Genomic DNA, 15,315 nt, shown 5'->3' with positions numbered 1-15,315 from the left:
TTAGTATGTTTTGTTTTGCGTGTGTGTGTGTGTTTGGTCTAGCTCCTCACCCCCACCAAACGCAGCCCTCTGAAAAGCCCCTGGCTGAATCAACATGAAAGGGGTAGTTGCTTGGAAGTCCCAAGACTTCTGGGAATGCTGTTCAGATCTGGAAGGGCTGCTGTTCAGATATGGAGTGGTGAGGGGCAAAAAAGACGCTGGTGGTTGGGGTGGCCACGTGGGAGCCCTGCCTCATCCTCTGATGTGATAAGGAACTGTACCCCAACCACATTCCCCTCATTTTTGGCAGGACTTTGGGGTGAGAGGGTTGAAGCAGGAAAATGAAACTGAAAGGCAAAGGGATCCAGTGTGCCTGCCAGAGGATCTCTGCCTTCAGAAGCAGAAAGATTTCCCAAGCCTTATGGGTCAGAAGTGACTGGAAGATGCCTTAAATAGGATTTTGGAGGCTGCAGGGAAGCCCACTGCCTCATCATCCGCTGACTGGCTCACCTGGAGGACTTCATCCCACCTTAGGAAATATGAGGATGCCTTCCCTGGAGCCATTGAGGATGTGACTTCTCCATAAGTAAGGTGATCCTCCTAGAAATTCTCTCATTTCAGTGAACTGGCCCAATGGTGAGGATTGTCACCAGGTTGTTTGCAGGTCCTCCACTGTTTGATGTCCAGTATACTGAAAATGAATTCTAGGGTTTTTACTCGCTTTTGTTTGTGATTTCGCTTAGTTGAATCAGGCAGGACTGGGAATCTGATTCCTATTTGTGTATTTTGGCAAACATTTGGCAATATTCAGAGGTGTTTGAAATAGACACTGAAGGGAGTGCTGACACCTCTTAGCTGCTTCCAGCTCACGCACAAGTGATGAAAATCTTTGCTGTCCCTTTTGGCAGGGTGGCTTATTGGTTTTCCTTTGCACCAAGCAGGCCCTCCCATCCATGATGTCAGAGATCGAGATTTGCACCCGTGGGAGTCTTTCCTGTTTGGTTTCCGTTCTTTAAAACTGCCAAGGCGAAACGGAATTACAGGGAGGAAGACAGACATAACTGACAGGACAAGGGAGAACAGAAACAGCTTTATTAGGGTTTGCTTTTTAGAGAGGTACGTTTTAGGGGAAGGCATGCAGCTTTCCAGACCTGGTCAAGTGAGAGGACAGCATATGCAGCCTGCCCTTGCCCCTGGGCATCTATGACAGGACTGCCATCAACAAACAGTGAGATCTGGGTTAGGATACAGTTGATCAGAGCCTGGGTCTGGGAAGTGTTAGTGTCTCAACTGCCTGGGGCAGGAGTGACCACTAAGTTACAGCCAGTCTAGGAGCTGAGGCAAGAGGGTTGCTGGGTTTAAACAGGGAGCCTGGCGCAGAGTTATGTTAGGGTTTTCGATAAACAGGTGATAGACTTTCTGGAGGCGGCTTGGGGACAGCGAGGACAGGACTCGGCGTGAGAGGAGTCTTCAACCTGTGTGGTAGGCTTTCTCCTGGTTGACTCGAGGGCTCTCTGGGTGAGGGCAGCGGCTGCCAACTGCTGCCAGGGCCTAGAGGCTGGGTTGCCAACGCTGGCTGTCTTATCTAGTTGCTTAGACAGAAAGCTATAGGGGATAGATCGGGCCCCAGGTCCTGAGCCAGGAAACAGACTGATATACCTTTTTTTTTTTTTTTTTTTTGCTTGTGTGGAGTTAAAAAGGATTGGCAGGGTTCAGTAGAGGCAGGAGTGGAGGCATGCCATGTCAGAGTTTGTTAAAGTCAGCTTTGTCTTAGACTCTGAGTGGTGGGTTGGGGTGCAAGCTCAATCAGATAGCAGCAGAATGAGATAGGTGTGTCTTGAGGGAGAGAGAATTTAGGGAGTTGGGCTTTGTCTGCTGTAGAACTGTTTTAGGAGGGGCTGCAGGTAAAGGCAAAGGAATGTTGACAAGCTGGGTTAAGGGGGGTGGTGAAAACGGTATAGGGGAAGGGGGAATGTGGGATAAAAGAGTATAGGAGTTGGGAGCTTCCGGGTGTCTGGGGATAACAACTTTGTTAATGCCGAGTACGTATCTTTTGTTTTCTTAATGGTGAGATTGGAGCATTGCAGGGACGGGGGCTAGGAATAGTGAGATTGTCAGAAAGGAGGCTTTGCATGATGGGTTAACATCTGGAAGCAACGGGATCTGTAGGGCCAGTTCTTCTAGGTCGGGTGAAAGGAGGGGAAGGAGCAGAGGTGCTGTGAGACCAAAAGTAAGGGGTAAGGAGGCTCCTAACTTATTTAAAATGTTTCTTCCCAACTGATGGATCAGACACAAAGGGATTCTAAGGAGGAATGAGTAAAGGGCTAGTATACCTGGGGCAGGTAGGTTTGCCATCAATATCCATGACCGAGATTGAGGAAGGACTGCTTAGCCCAGAAAATGAAGGCAGGTCAGAAAAGATAGCTTGTGTGTAAGACGGAAATTTACTCACCCAATACCTTGAGCAATACCCCAAGCTTGGCGAGGGTGACAGAAGTCCAGTCCGGGTCTCCTCAGGCTTTGGCCAAGTCCAGCAGGGCCAATGGCGGTTCAGGAATTGGAAAGATAACACCCATTGGTCAGGAGGTGGCCCGGTAACCTTGAGAGGTATCCTTGTCAGAGCTAGGGGCCCTGTGGGAGAGTCCTGGACTTTCCAGAACAGGAAGGTTTCCTGACGCAGCCTGTGGCTTTAACTGGTGGACAGGGACCTTGGATCAGAGAGACACAATGGAAGCCAAGGAGGGGGAGGGGGGCCTGGCTTTATGGCTGGTAAAAATGGAAGTTAGTTAGGCCTTTGTTCAGCGAGAGAGGAAACAGACTATGAACATTTTAGAGAAAGCACTACAGAGCTGCAAACACAAACACAAAAACAGGTAGTAAAGGCTCAGGCACACCCTCTGTGGTCTAGTCTGGGCAGAAGGTACAGTGACTGCTCAGCCTAGTGCTAGGAGTCCTGTGATCTACTGGAGTCCCAGGAGGTGAGCACAGAGACAAAGGCTGGAGGCCACATGAGAGAAGACAGAAGCACAGAAAAGATGGACACGAGAAACTGGCCTTTTCTTCGCACCGCTTTAGGGAAAGGCAGTTCTCTCCAGCTCCTCTTGGCACTCTGGTTGCTTTTCAGGGTTTTCAGCCAGTTAGCCCCCACCCTGGGACCCCATGTCCCCTTCTGAGTTTGCTGGTCCTCTGTAGGAGGCATAGGGCTGATCAAGGTGTTTACTGATGGATGACTAATTCCTGGTGCCTCTGTGTCTCTGCAGACAAAAGCATTGCAAAATGACTGTTATTTGTGACTTTTCTGCTCAAAACATTGAGAGATAACTCAGTTATTTAAGATCTCTGTTGAGGCTCTCTTGAATCTTGCATATCCTTGTGATTGTCTTTGAAACTAGTGCTCTTATTATTCTAAGGTTAAGAAACTGTGACTAGTTAAAAAGTAACATTTGCATAGATAAGAGTTTAGGAATGTTTAAGTTCTTTGATGTTTGTTTTGTAACTAATTTCCTTGTGTAAGAAGAATATAAAAACCAAGCTTCAAATATTCTCAAGACTTCAGTGCATCAGATTGAAGTCCTCCTGATCCCATGCTTTGTATATATCTCTTTTTTTTTCCTTTCATCTGCACGCCCCATTTTGGACCCAGCTTGATGCGGGATAGCTGATCTAATCCCCACAGTCCTCAATGTTCACAGGGATAAACAAGACAAGCGAGATGGAACGAAAATTCACAGAGAGATACTGACCAGAATACTACGTTGTATTCCAGAATATTCTTCTGTGTGGAAAGATGTCTGTGGAGGCTTCATCGGGACTCTTCCAGAATTCCCTCGAATCTGGTAATGCAGGTTATAAAATCTGAGAGCATGAAAGAACAGGGTAGTGGTGGGGAGAGGGGGGATCTTTCTTCCATGAAAGTGCGGTAGAAACTGACTTGTAGGTAAGCCAGCCCTTTTATACTTTTGCTTTCTTTTCAGAATGTCATACAGAAATGTACTCCCACAGCAGGGAACTTTTCAGTCTGATAGCTTTTGCTTCGTCTTAGCATTGAGATTCATCCAGAGGGTCGAGGGTAGCAAGTTTGTCAAATAAGGGCAAGAGGAAAAGCTTTTCTGTGTGTTCGGCCATATCTTTGCATGATCTACCAGGAGAGGACAGGAGTGGATGGATGTTCTACATTTTTATGCTTGTTTCAACTGAGCAAGGGGTATGTTGAGGGCCCTGTAGAGAGGAGAGAGGAGAGAAGCAAGACAAAATAAGGTCAACGCAAGGCTGAGAGTAAGTAATGGACAATTGCTAAGTACCCAAATATTTATAGTACCCTCTTTCATTAACATACAAAGTTGGCCACAATTGAAATGCACTTCACGTGGTAACAAGGGAAGCATTTCTCCCGTGGTCTCTGGCTGTTGGCTAGGTCATACCAAATCCAGAGGAGCAGGCAGCCTCAGTTTTCTCCTGAGAAAAGGCTGGTGGGTTTGAACCACTGAGCTGAAGTGTTAGCAGCGCAATGGTCCTTCCACATCACCTCCAGAGCTCTTCCGAGGTAAAGAAGGCCTCTTCACTTCTTCATTTGCTGACAGATATTTTGGAGGAATATACATTTTCTGTATGTTTATAAAACTAAAAGACATACAATGTGAAAAGAGAGAAACAAGTAAAAGCCCAGATCATCTGGATTGTAGAGAGTGAGAACCATTAATATTTTATGTGTATTCCTCTTGTTTTCTTGGTGTTTGTTTGAAACTAGCTCATGTGTCACAAAAGCATTTCTGTCCATTTAAATTGGGCTTTACTCTCTTTATACCCTCAGACCAGAGTTTGCGTCGATGGATAAAGATTCTGGAGAGTTTTTAAGGCTGTGAGCCTTCTCTCTTAACAAAAAAAAAAAAAAAGTTTACTTTTGCATTAGTTCATTTTTATTATTTTTCCTTTTGGCTTGTGGACTAGAACACATATGAAGACAAACATACTATACAGAGATGCACAAGCACCTGCATCAGAACAGGCCTCTGTCCCAGTCTTGTGGTTCTTTGTATGTGGTTCTTTCTCATTTGATTTCACTTTTCCCATTCCTCCCTGTTCCTTGTCATAGTCTTCAACATCTTTTCCCTCCAATTTTATAACACTGAGCTATGAATAAATTTAAAAACGGCTTTTGTTTCTTGGTGTTTTCAATTTCTTGAAATTTTTTTCTTTTCCAATATGGTTTGTAAGCATTCCTTTTTGTTTTGTTCTATTTCCCTCTCATTAAAGTCTTATTCCCATAACAAGGAATGAGGTTTCTTATCTCTGTGTTTCCTTGACCATGGCCATTCCTCATGGAGCAGGACCGTTTGTGAGAGAGCTTGTCAGCAGGCAGGTTGCGGCTCAGTGGCACTTGATTGTTGATTCTATGATCAGTGTGTGTGTGTGTGTGTGTATGTGTGTATGTGTGTGTGTGTATTTCCCCTATAACCTTCAGGATGACATTTGTGTTTTGCAGATCAAAGAACACATCCAGTAAAGTTATTCACTACCTTCCCTTCCAAAATTATTGCCTGCTGGCACTTCAGTGTACTTGTGGCTTTCATTGGGGTTTTATTTTCTGTTACCTTAAGAAGTAAGTAAATTTTTCCACAAAGGTTACATTATTCTCTATACAAACATATTATTAATATATATTTAGGGAGTCCTGGCACAGTGTGAATTGCTATCCACATTTCTGTTATCCGTCCTCTTGGGGGCTGGGGAGGCTGTATATCTAACCATTCAATGTGGTGCCCCTCTCTCCCTCTTCCCCTCCCCGACTAGCCCCCTCCCTTATGCCTTATGATATCGCTACTCTCACTACTGTTCCTGAGGGGTTGGGTTAACTGTCCTGAATTTCATGCGTTGAGAGCTCCTATCTGTAACAATTGTACCATGGGTTAGCCAGATTTGTAAGGTAGAACTAGGTCATGGTAAGGGGGGTTGGGGATGGGGCGTGGGCGGGGAAGCATTCAGGAACTAGACAATGATGCGTGTTTCAATGGTGCTATACTGCACTTTGATTAAATCACCCCTTCCTTATAAACTTTCTGTGGTGGGATATCCAATTGTCCACAGAGAGGCTTTGGGACTCCACTCTAACCATCCTCATTTGCATGCTTTAGTTGTTTGTTTTGGAGCTTTTGATACCTGATACCGTCAACACCTCATGATCACACAGGGTGGTGAACTTCATCCATGTGGGCTTATTTGCTTCCCTACTAGATGGCCGCTTGTTTACCTTTAAGACTACAGATGCCACATCTTTTGATAACCGGGCCCCATCCCCGCTCTTTACCACATTTGCTTAGGCACCTATTTTGCCTTCAGTGATCGTATTAGGAAGTGAGTATCAAAGAGTGCCAGGTTATTAGAACAAGGTATTCTTGTATTAAGGGAGGCCTTGAGTAGAAGCCCAAAGTGAAAGGAAGGCATTTTAAAAATCGAATAAGAGGGATAAGGGGAAGATAGTGGGTGATTTTAAGAGGACACTGGCATCGTGATCTTTCTAAAATTGGAGTAAATTATGCTTAGTTGTTGGTTCTATGATAAATTTGTTTTTTCTCCCTTAAACCGTCATGATATTTTCATTTTTCAGGTAAAATGAACTGGCTAAGTATTACATCCAAGGTAACCACTACCAGAATTGTGTGTGGCTTCATCATCGTATTCCTGACTTTAACTGCAGTTTCACGTTCTGTTTTTTTTCAGGGTAAGTAACCTCACGGATGCTCTGAAATTTACAGTGCTCCGTGTACATGTATGTTATCACTACATATTTTTCTAGCTCCATTATACGCTCAGCCCTGTCCAGGTGAAGCACAAAATTCTCTGTTCTCATGGATGTGCATTCTAACCAAAACATTCATCAGTAGTCAACTTAAATAAAGTTATGGATCAAATTGTTTGCAGTTAACAGGAGATGGTAAATATAGCGTGCTCCTTGCCATAGTTAACTCTTAAAAATTAAGAAGTTAGTAACACAAGAGAATAGTTGACATTTACTGATATAAGCAGTGCGGTGACTGGAGGAAATTTGTGGGAAGGTCCGGTGCTACATCTCTGGATCGACTCCATGGCTTGCTTTAATCCAAATTGCCATTTGATTAAAGAAATAGTCAGGGGACACTTCGGCATGAAAGGTTGTAGGCATATCCTCTCTATTCTTAAAAATTGTGTCTTCTTTAGCTAATTGAGAATACACAAAAGAATTATCTGCTTTTAAAAATGACTAAACTTTTGCAGAGAGAGCCAATAGGCTCTCTGCATTAATTGGCCCATGGACTGCACATGTTAAGAGAAGAAAAGTGAAATTATGTAACAAAAGTTCCGTTCTTTTGATGAACCCAGATCTGAAATATAACTTGTTTCAGATTATATAGCAAGGGCCAAATTATTGCTTATAGAGCTATTTCACACATGAATACCAGTTGCTGTCTATTCTGATGCATGATCACCCTCTAGGTCTGGGAATTGTGTTCCATAGGGTTTTTAGTGGCTGATTTTCAGAAGTAGGATGCCAGGCCTTGCTTCTAAGGTGCCTCTGGGTGGAATTGGATATTCGAAGTTTGGTTGACAGCTATGTGCATTGCCGGTTTGAACCAGATGGAAATCCATATTTAACCGAAAGACACATAAAACAGAAAAAGAAGGCCCAGACTGCACTTTTGGTACTAAAAACATTATTTTTAATCTGCTATTAAAATATCCTCTGGGGGCTTCTGGAGCTCTCACAAAATACATCTTAATAAAATCAAGAAGAAGGAAGGGTTTTGCCTTTTTTTTTTGGAGGGGGTGTCCGTTAAAGGTTGAGATTTCCTGTGAGGGGGGATGTGGAAAAGGAGAAACGGCGTAACATTGGGAAAGGATGCTGGGCTGGTTACATAAGCCCATGTCACTCGGAAGGTATTAAGAGTGAAAGGGTGGAGTTTAGCAGTCAATCCGGTCAGTTTTAGGATGACACCTGGTGGGTATGACCTTCTCATGAGGAGGATGCTTCAAATGCTGACAAGCTAGTTTGAGCTATACTGTTGGCGTCCATAGTCCCGAGATGCTTCTACCGGCAGTGGATTCACAAAACTATCCATACACTGGCCTGTGATGTTCCTGCATTTGGCATCATTGCATGAACTGCTTGAGTCAGAAGAGGAATTTATATACTAGTATCAGCCATATGGGCTAATGTCGGACATATGGACTAGATCTGGAAAGGGCTGGGCCGTTTTCTTAATGTACAACTACATTATACAATTACAATTGTATATTAAGAAAATGTCCCAGCCAAGTCTAGTTCTAATCCATATGTCCGTTATTAGCCTATTAATCTATAAATTACTAGTCTATAAATTCCTCTTCAGAGTTAAGCAGCACATGCAATGATGCCGAATGCAGGAAGATCACAGACCGATGGGTGGGTAGTTTTGTGGATCCAATGGCGGTGGAAGCATCTCAGGACTGTGGCTGCCATCAGTATAGCCTGAAGTAGCTTGTCAGCAGGAAGGTGAAGCAGAGTGTGTTCTAACTCCAGGGAGGAAGAGAAGCGTTTCCACGGTCCTCATGAGAAAGCCATGCCCACCTGATTGACAGGCTACACTCCACCCCTTCACTCTTAAGCTCCTCAAGTTGACAGGAGGTTATGTAACGACCACAAGCTCTTTCTTATACATATATGAGTGTCCCTGGTTTGTTTCTCTAGCCAAGCTGGTTTAACACAAATATTAAGGAAGTTGATACTGTGGAAATAGATTTACTTAAACTCATTTGCATTTATTGGCTGCTTGAACTGTAAGGCTCATTGGTTCCCATCTTGAAGACCACTGTATTTAAAGACTGTTGTGCTTAGCATATGTCTTCCAGCTCATGGCCTATAAAACCAGTCAACAGTTAAAAGGGAAAATGAAATGTACTGAATGTATTCTATTGTGGTTGTCTAACTCCTAGAGAGAGATAAAGAGCATGTCTTCGGGTTTCCTGTGTGTGCTGTCTGCCCAGAAACCTGGCTTGAATTTAGTGGGAAGTGTTATTATTTTTCTGAGTATGCAAGAAACTGGACATTCAGTCAGGCATTCTGTACCGCAGTGGAAGCCAGACTTGCTCAGTTTGAAACCTGGAAAGAACTGGTAAGTATTGTTTTGGGATCATGTTTTCTGTTGAATAGTTAGTCACCTGAAAGGATGGCCTAACAGAGATCAAGCTAAATGATATGATAAAGAAGGAATCCAATCCAGTCAGACTTTAAGATAAGGGATGTACTTTTGGATAAGTGAAAACCTTTGTTGAGATATATTCTTCATGCTGGGCATCCTATGAGTCATTTAAATACCTTCATTTAATCCACATAGCAAGTATTCACATTTGATAGGCTCTTTGGTTCTATGTTCCATCTTCCACTAATGAATATATTAAAATACGTTCTATAAAGAATGATTTAAATTAGAATATCTTGGGAAGTGAAAGTGGACACAATAAAATATCCTAGAACAACAGACAGAAATTGGGATTTTACCAGGTGAATTAAACCATGTGATTACCTTTAAGTAACTAATAAGAATCATGTATGAAATGGCAAGTGCTGAACATTGGACACTGGTCTGGCTCCAGTGTGTCTACTTCTCAACTACACCAGGCTTCCACCCCAAAAGAGAAGATATAGGGGACAGACACCCGAGAGTGACATGAGGGGACAGACACCCGAGAGTGACATGAGGGGACAGACATCCGAGAGTGACATGAGGGGACAGACACCCGAGGGTGATAAGAGAAAGAGAAGCACATATTTTCATTTTGGGTTTTATCTTAGGATTTCCTGAAAAGATACGCAGGTGCGTCTGACCATTGGATTGGTGTCAGCAGAGAATCATCAATTGACAACTGGGAATGGACAGATGGCACTGACCACAATAGCTGGTACGTTTTGGCACTTGTCTTCCTTATGCTGTGTTAATGTGTGACCGTGTATGTGAGATGTCTTTAAGAGCTAATAAATATAATGTCATATAAAGCCCCCTGAAATGTGAGGTGGGGAATATAAATCCTGTGTCTGCTCCTCCATTTACTAGTTGTCACTCTTGGAAAATATTACTTATTGTGATGGTATTAATCAAAGTTAAACCTTTAGTGTGATAAAGTCTTCGAACAAAGTTCTTGCCCTCATCCATTAATTGAAAACTTTTATTTCCTAAAGACTTATGTAGAATATAAAGACAATTGATGCACATCAATAGTTTAAAAAGCCTAGTAGGCCACTGAACAACTGATTGTGGTGGAGTGAAATCTCTTAATGTGGCTTTTCCACCCAAATCTCTCGGAGCCCTGGTGGGGGTAGTGGTTATAAGTGGGGCTGGGAGCCTCATGGTCAGCACGTTGAAACCACCGGCAGCTCCACGGGAGAAAGAATGGGCTTTCTACTCTGATAAACATTTAAAGTCTCAGAAACCCACAGGGGGCTCCTATAGTCAACGATAAGTCAATGCGAGTAAGTTGTGTGTCAGAGTACCCCAGTCCCTGTAACGCCCACCAAATGATTGGGTGGGACTATGCACAAAGGGTGTGTGTAACACGGATAGAGGAGACTGGCCCATTTTCCTTGCTGTGAAGCTGAGTCATCTGTGGAGCAGCTTCGAAGAGAGGAACCCAGAGGACCTTAGAAGAACAACAATGCCAATACCATGGGGGACCTTGTCTTCTTCGGGCCTGAGACAGAGTGACAGTCAGGTTGGCATGCTGGCCCACAGAAGCAAAGGACAAAGGACCACATGACCGAGAGACTAAGAACCAGAGACTTGGCTACCACGTGGCTCAGAGACTGAGAACCACCGAGATTTGACTGCTGACTGAGGAAACCAATGAGTCTATCCTTAATGTTTGTTGTTCCTGACTTGTGGTAACCTATTAACTTCCCAAAACAACTCCCTGAGTTGTGAATATTGTCTTACAGTTCTGTGTGGCCATTGCAATGAATTATCACACCCAGCATGCAAGTTAGGCGGCGTGGTGTGAAAGTAGTGAAGAAGGATGGATGCGAAGGCATGTGTGATCCCTGTCTCATTGCAACAGGAAAGCCAGAGGAGGCCAGACTTGTCCATTTCCACGGCCCTTTGTTGCGCTGACATCATGCCTACTAAGCCCACTCCCACTGCTGCTACTTCCAGTCATACAAGGAGGACAGTAGAGAACCCGGAGAACTCTTTCTAGAGTTGGATTGCCCAAAGAAACCTTAGAGTGCGCTGATTTCTTTAGGATATTCAGAATATCCGAGGAAAGGACGTCATGCCTGATAAAGTAGAGGGTCAGCCAAAAGGAAGAGCCTTAGTGAGAGGGCGTGACACGGTGACCACGAGAGTCTTTTCACACACAGCACTGGTGGTAAGGACGCTGCAGGACAGGCGGTGTTGCACGGAGTGGCTGCGAGTGGGAACCAGCCTGCTGGCCACAGGCATTTCATTGAAGGTGATATTTGGTGAAGCTCTAATAATTTCCATAAACAAAAGTTTAGACCTTTTAGGCATTTACTTGCAAGTAATTTTTTAAACTATTCACACATTTATGAAGCAATTCAGGGCATGACCGAAAATAGCCTGGGCTGATGGCCACACGGGATAGCCTTCTCTTTGGGTTCAACAACAAACTGCAGTTGCACACCATATCAGCAACACACCTGGGCTTGTTCTGATGATAATTCTGTGATAATTCGAGCAGGGACCTTGAGAATGTAAGCGACATGCAATCAGGAAAAGGTGGGCAGCAGTCCTATTGGTGACACAGTTCGGTGTTTTGATTGACATGCAAACAATAGAGGGCTGCTGCTGAGGATTTCTAGTGGTGGAGTCAATTTAGATCTCCGGCCTCTGTGTAATCAATATCTGTGCACTTGGTTTTAGGTTTATCATCAAAGGGGATGGAGAGTGTGCCTGCTTGAATGACAAGGGTGTCAGTAGTGCCAGGTCCGAGACCAAGAAGAAATGGATTTGTAACAAGCTCCTTGATTATCCATAGACGTGGAACAATGCTTCATGATATAAATAGTGGTTTTCAAAATCACAGGAGAGATGCATTTGTCATTTACAACTACTAATCCATTTTTTGTTTACCAGAACTATTGCCAATATGTTCACACTCTCTATTAACAATGAGGGTACAAAAGTATCATATGGCAGTAATAATAAAGGGTGTTGGCATAGGATGGTTCTAAATAAGGTTTTTGATGAGTTGACAAAAGGGGGCTTCAAAAAGTTTGTGGAGAACTTCCAATATCTTTAAATTCCAAATTTCCACAAACGTTTGGAAGCTTCTCTCATACTTTTATTTTGATCCCAGGATAAAATAATTAGCACTATATTCCACCTTCATAACTAGACATTAAACTTACTTAAATATATTTTCATATATTGGCAGTCCTTCATTGTACACATGGAGGCATAAAAATGACCATGCTCCCAGAAACCATCCCGAAACCTTAGTAGTCATTGACCAAAATTATGGTTGTTCGGTGAACCCTGAAAACTTTTACTGCACACATTCAAAACATTTTTCTTAGAAAAACTGAAAAATAATAAAACTGGTATTTACTTACTACATTGTAAATGAAACCATCAGAAACCTGTAGAATCGGCTTGTGTTCTTTCTTTGACATATGTATTAAAAGACGGAAGCACTGGAGAGAAGCCTGAGAAATGCTTGCCTTCCTTTTGATAGCATAACTTATTACCCTACCAAGATAAAATCCCTCATTCCTTTCTGTTTGAATCAGCTCCTAACGTTTTGTTCTTGTGGTTCTCATGCTGTGAAATATCTGTAAACCATTTACGGCATTTCTTGCTGTGACACACCGTCAGGCTTTTCATCACCAGCATTTTATTTTCTAGGTGAATGGCGAGTCCTCACTAAGGCTCCCCAGGGCCACATGACTCTTAATAGTAGCAATGCCAGTGTTCTCGCAGTCAGCTATTTTTTCCTATAATTCCAGTTACGTTTGATTCCCATTTCACTGTTAGCATTAGCATTTTCATTTCTCGGTCAAATTTGCCACTTAGTGGGGTGGGGCACAATCCCTTCTTTGCGGTATTCATCTGGAGTAAATAGGAGCCAAGGAGTCAGTCCAACCACCTGCTTTGCTGTCTGTGCATGACCTGAAACCAGACTTTGAAAGAAGGGATGTCTTTGTCTCTTGTTATGATGAGCACCTGTTGTTTCTATGTGGGCTGAAGAGCTAGCAGGGAAGTGTGCACTCATGAAATCATTCAAATGACGGTGTTGTCTCTCTGCTCTGGTCACTGAAATTTGAGGCCGCCTGTTGTCAGGTCACAAGCAGAACACATGCATATCAGAATAGTCAAGTGAGGACTGTATGATTAAAACACGAATTCATCACCTGCGGACAAATACTATGGTGGAGTAAAAGTTTTTAATGAAAAGTTCTTTTGACCCTTGTCTCTATAACTTCTACCAAGTGATTGTGTGGGACGTTGCAACAGGGTATGTGTGACACTAATAGATGGGATTGGTCAATTTTAGTTGTGACCACAGAACATGCCCCCCCCCACACCTGCACCGTTCCCCGAGCTATGCGGATGAACCATCTTTGAAGCAGTAAGAGAGAAGTCCAGAGGCTTGAGAGGCTGAGCACTAGAGAGAGAGATTTGTTTGTTGGCTGAGGAGAGTTCTTACTGTGGACCAGTGACTACCCCTAATATCTTCTGATCCTGGTTGTTATGGCCTGTTAACTTCCTAATAACCCCTCCCCCGCCACCACACCCCCCTCAATTGAGTGAGAACTGTCTGCAAGTTCTGTGTGGCATTGCCATGAATTATTAATGAGCAGTGTCACGGAAGGAGCAAATACCATTCTCTCTTTTGCCTGGCATTCAGTTTAGAATCTTGTTGTTTACTCCAGGATAAATGAAAGACAGTTAACTCTCTGAATTATTTAGACACTTAATACTAAAAATACTATTAAAATTTTAAAAATAAAATCATTTTTAAATGTAGAGTATCAGGTACACTACACTAATGATTCCCCAAAGGGATGAAATAGCAGTATACAATGCATCGCCTCCCTTCATGGAATTCTTTTCTCAGACTTTTTCTGAGTTCTCAATATCTTCTGGTTACTCTGGCATTTTTTCATATATATCATTGAAGCTATGCTATTAATCATGTATGAATATATTTAATAATGAAAATTCTTTTCAGTAAAGAGCAAACTTATTTAACTAATACTCTTGATGTTTTCACCTTAGCATTCATTGTATGTTACGTTTGCTAACAGGCAGAAACCATGTCTGTATCAGCAGAGCTTACCATAGTGTCTTACATGTGATGTGTCTTCAAATAATTTTTTGGAAAGTACTTTGCCCTGCTTGCTTAGTTTCTGTGAACATTGTTACCAGTAAACCTAAATTCCTGCAGAAAGTGGAAAGATAACAAATATGTTGATAAATTTTGTTTTTTGATGATTCCTAAATAAAAGTTGAGTCCAATTGTGACCCTGAATGGCTTATTATTCTTTACCAACTAATTTCCTGAGCATATACAGAAAACGTGGACTCCATTACTTCTCACTTACAATACAGACATGTTACATAGCCACTTTATGGGTTTCCTTAACATGAAAATGGGTACCATAGTAGCAGTTTCACTAGCTAGTGAAAGATTCAAGTGAGATCACACTTGGAAATCTCTTGCCATTGTGCTGATTCTTAACTGAAAAAACCAAACCCACAGCTATAGAAAGTTGCCCATTAAATATGGAAGACCAAAGAAGAATCGATGCATTTGCATTGCGGTGCTGGCGAAGAATATTGAAAATACTTTCAATATTGAAAGATGTTCAGCCAGAATGCTCCCTAGAGGCAAGGATGAGTCATCAGTTTGGACGTGTTGTCATGAGAGAACAATCCTTGGAGAAGGACCGGGAAAAACGCCAGCCCCTCAACAAGATTGACTGACATGATGACTGCAGCCATGGGCTCACATAAGAACAATTGTGAGGATGGTTGCGGACCCGCTAATGTTTCATTTGATTATACATATGGTCACGTAAGTCGGACCTGACTGGGTGAACCCTAATGGCAACAGCAACAATTGAATCAATGGAGTATAAAATGCCTTCGAATTTTATCCTTGCCCGTGTTCTCTTTTCATCCACTGTCCAGAGGTCCACAGTTCCCCCTTGCCTTTCTATGAACCATCTCCAGCTCAGATCTGGGGCTATCATTCTAAAACATAAACCAGATTCATCTTTCCTCTGCTTACCTGGAACCACATAGATTGATTCAACTCTGAATCACGAAAACCCATGTCGCCAAAGAACTGTGAATTTTTGTTTCATTA

At 42.8% G+C, this 15,315-nt stretch overlaps 1 protein-coding gene across 4 annotated transcripts; it reads left to right on the top strand.

Annotated features, from left to right (window-relative positions):
* The first annotated feature begins 285 nt into the window (after nt 1–285).
* Nucleotides 286–14,401, top strand: LOC142450305 (C-type lectin domain family 2 member F-like). 4 transcript variants are annotated; one of them, XM_075552076.1, is made up of 7 exons: nt 286–565; nt 3,746–3,815; nt 5,462–5,578; nt 6,584–6,697; nt 8,926–9,104; nt 9,785–9,891; nt 11,865–14,401. In XM_075552076.1, the coding sequence occupies exons 2-7, from the start codon at nt 3,767–3,769 to the stop codon at nt 11,977–11,979; spliced, it is 681 nt and encodes a 226-aa protein (XP_075408191.1). In that variant the 5' UTR covers nt 286–565; nt 3,746–3,766; the 3' UTR covers nt 11,980–14,401. The 4 variants fall into 4 exon arrangements, with proteins under 4 accessions (XP_075408191.1, XP_075408192.1, XP_075408189.1 ...); XM_075552077.1 differs by having other exon boundaries at nt 286–570; XM_075552074.1 differs by having other exon boundaries at nt 287–565; nt 3,623–3,815.
* The last annotated feature ends 914 nt before the right edge of the window (nt 14,402–15,315 follow it).

The sequence above is a fragment of the Tenrec ecaudatus genome, chromosome 6, assembly GCF_050624435.1.
Source record: "Tenrec ecaudatus isolate mTenEca1 chromosome 6, mTenEca1.hap1, whole genome shotgun sequence".
Taxonomy (NCBI): domain Eukaryota; kingdom Metazoa; phylum Chordata; class Mammalia; order Afrosoricida; family Tenrecidae; genus Tenrec; species Tenrec ecaudatus.
This window is presented reverse-complemented; position numbering and strand designations above follow the sequence as displayed.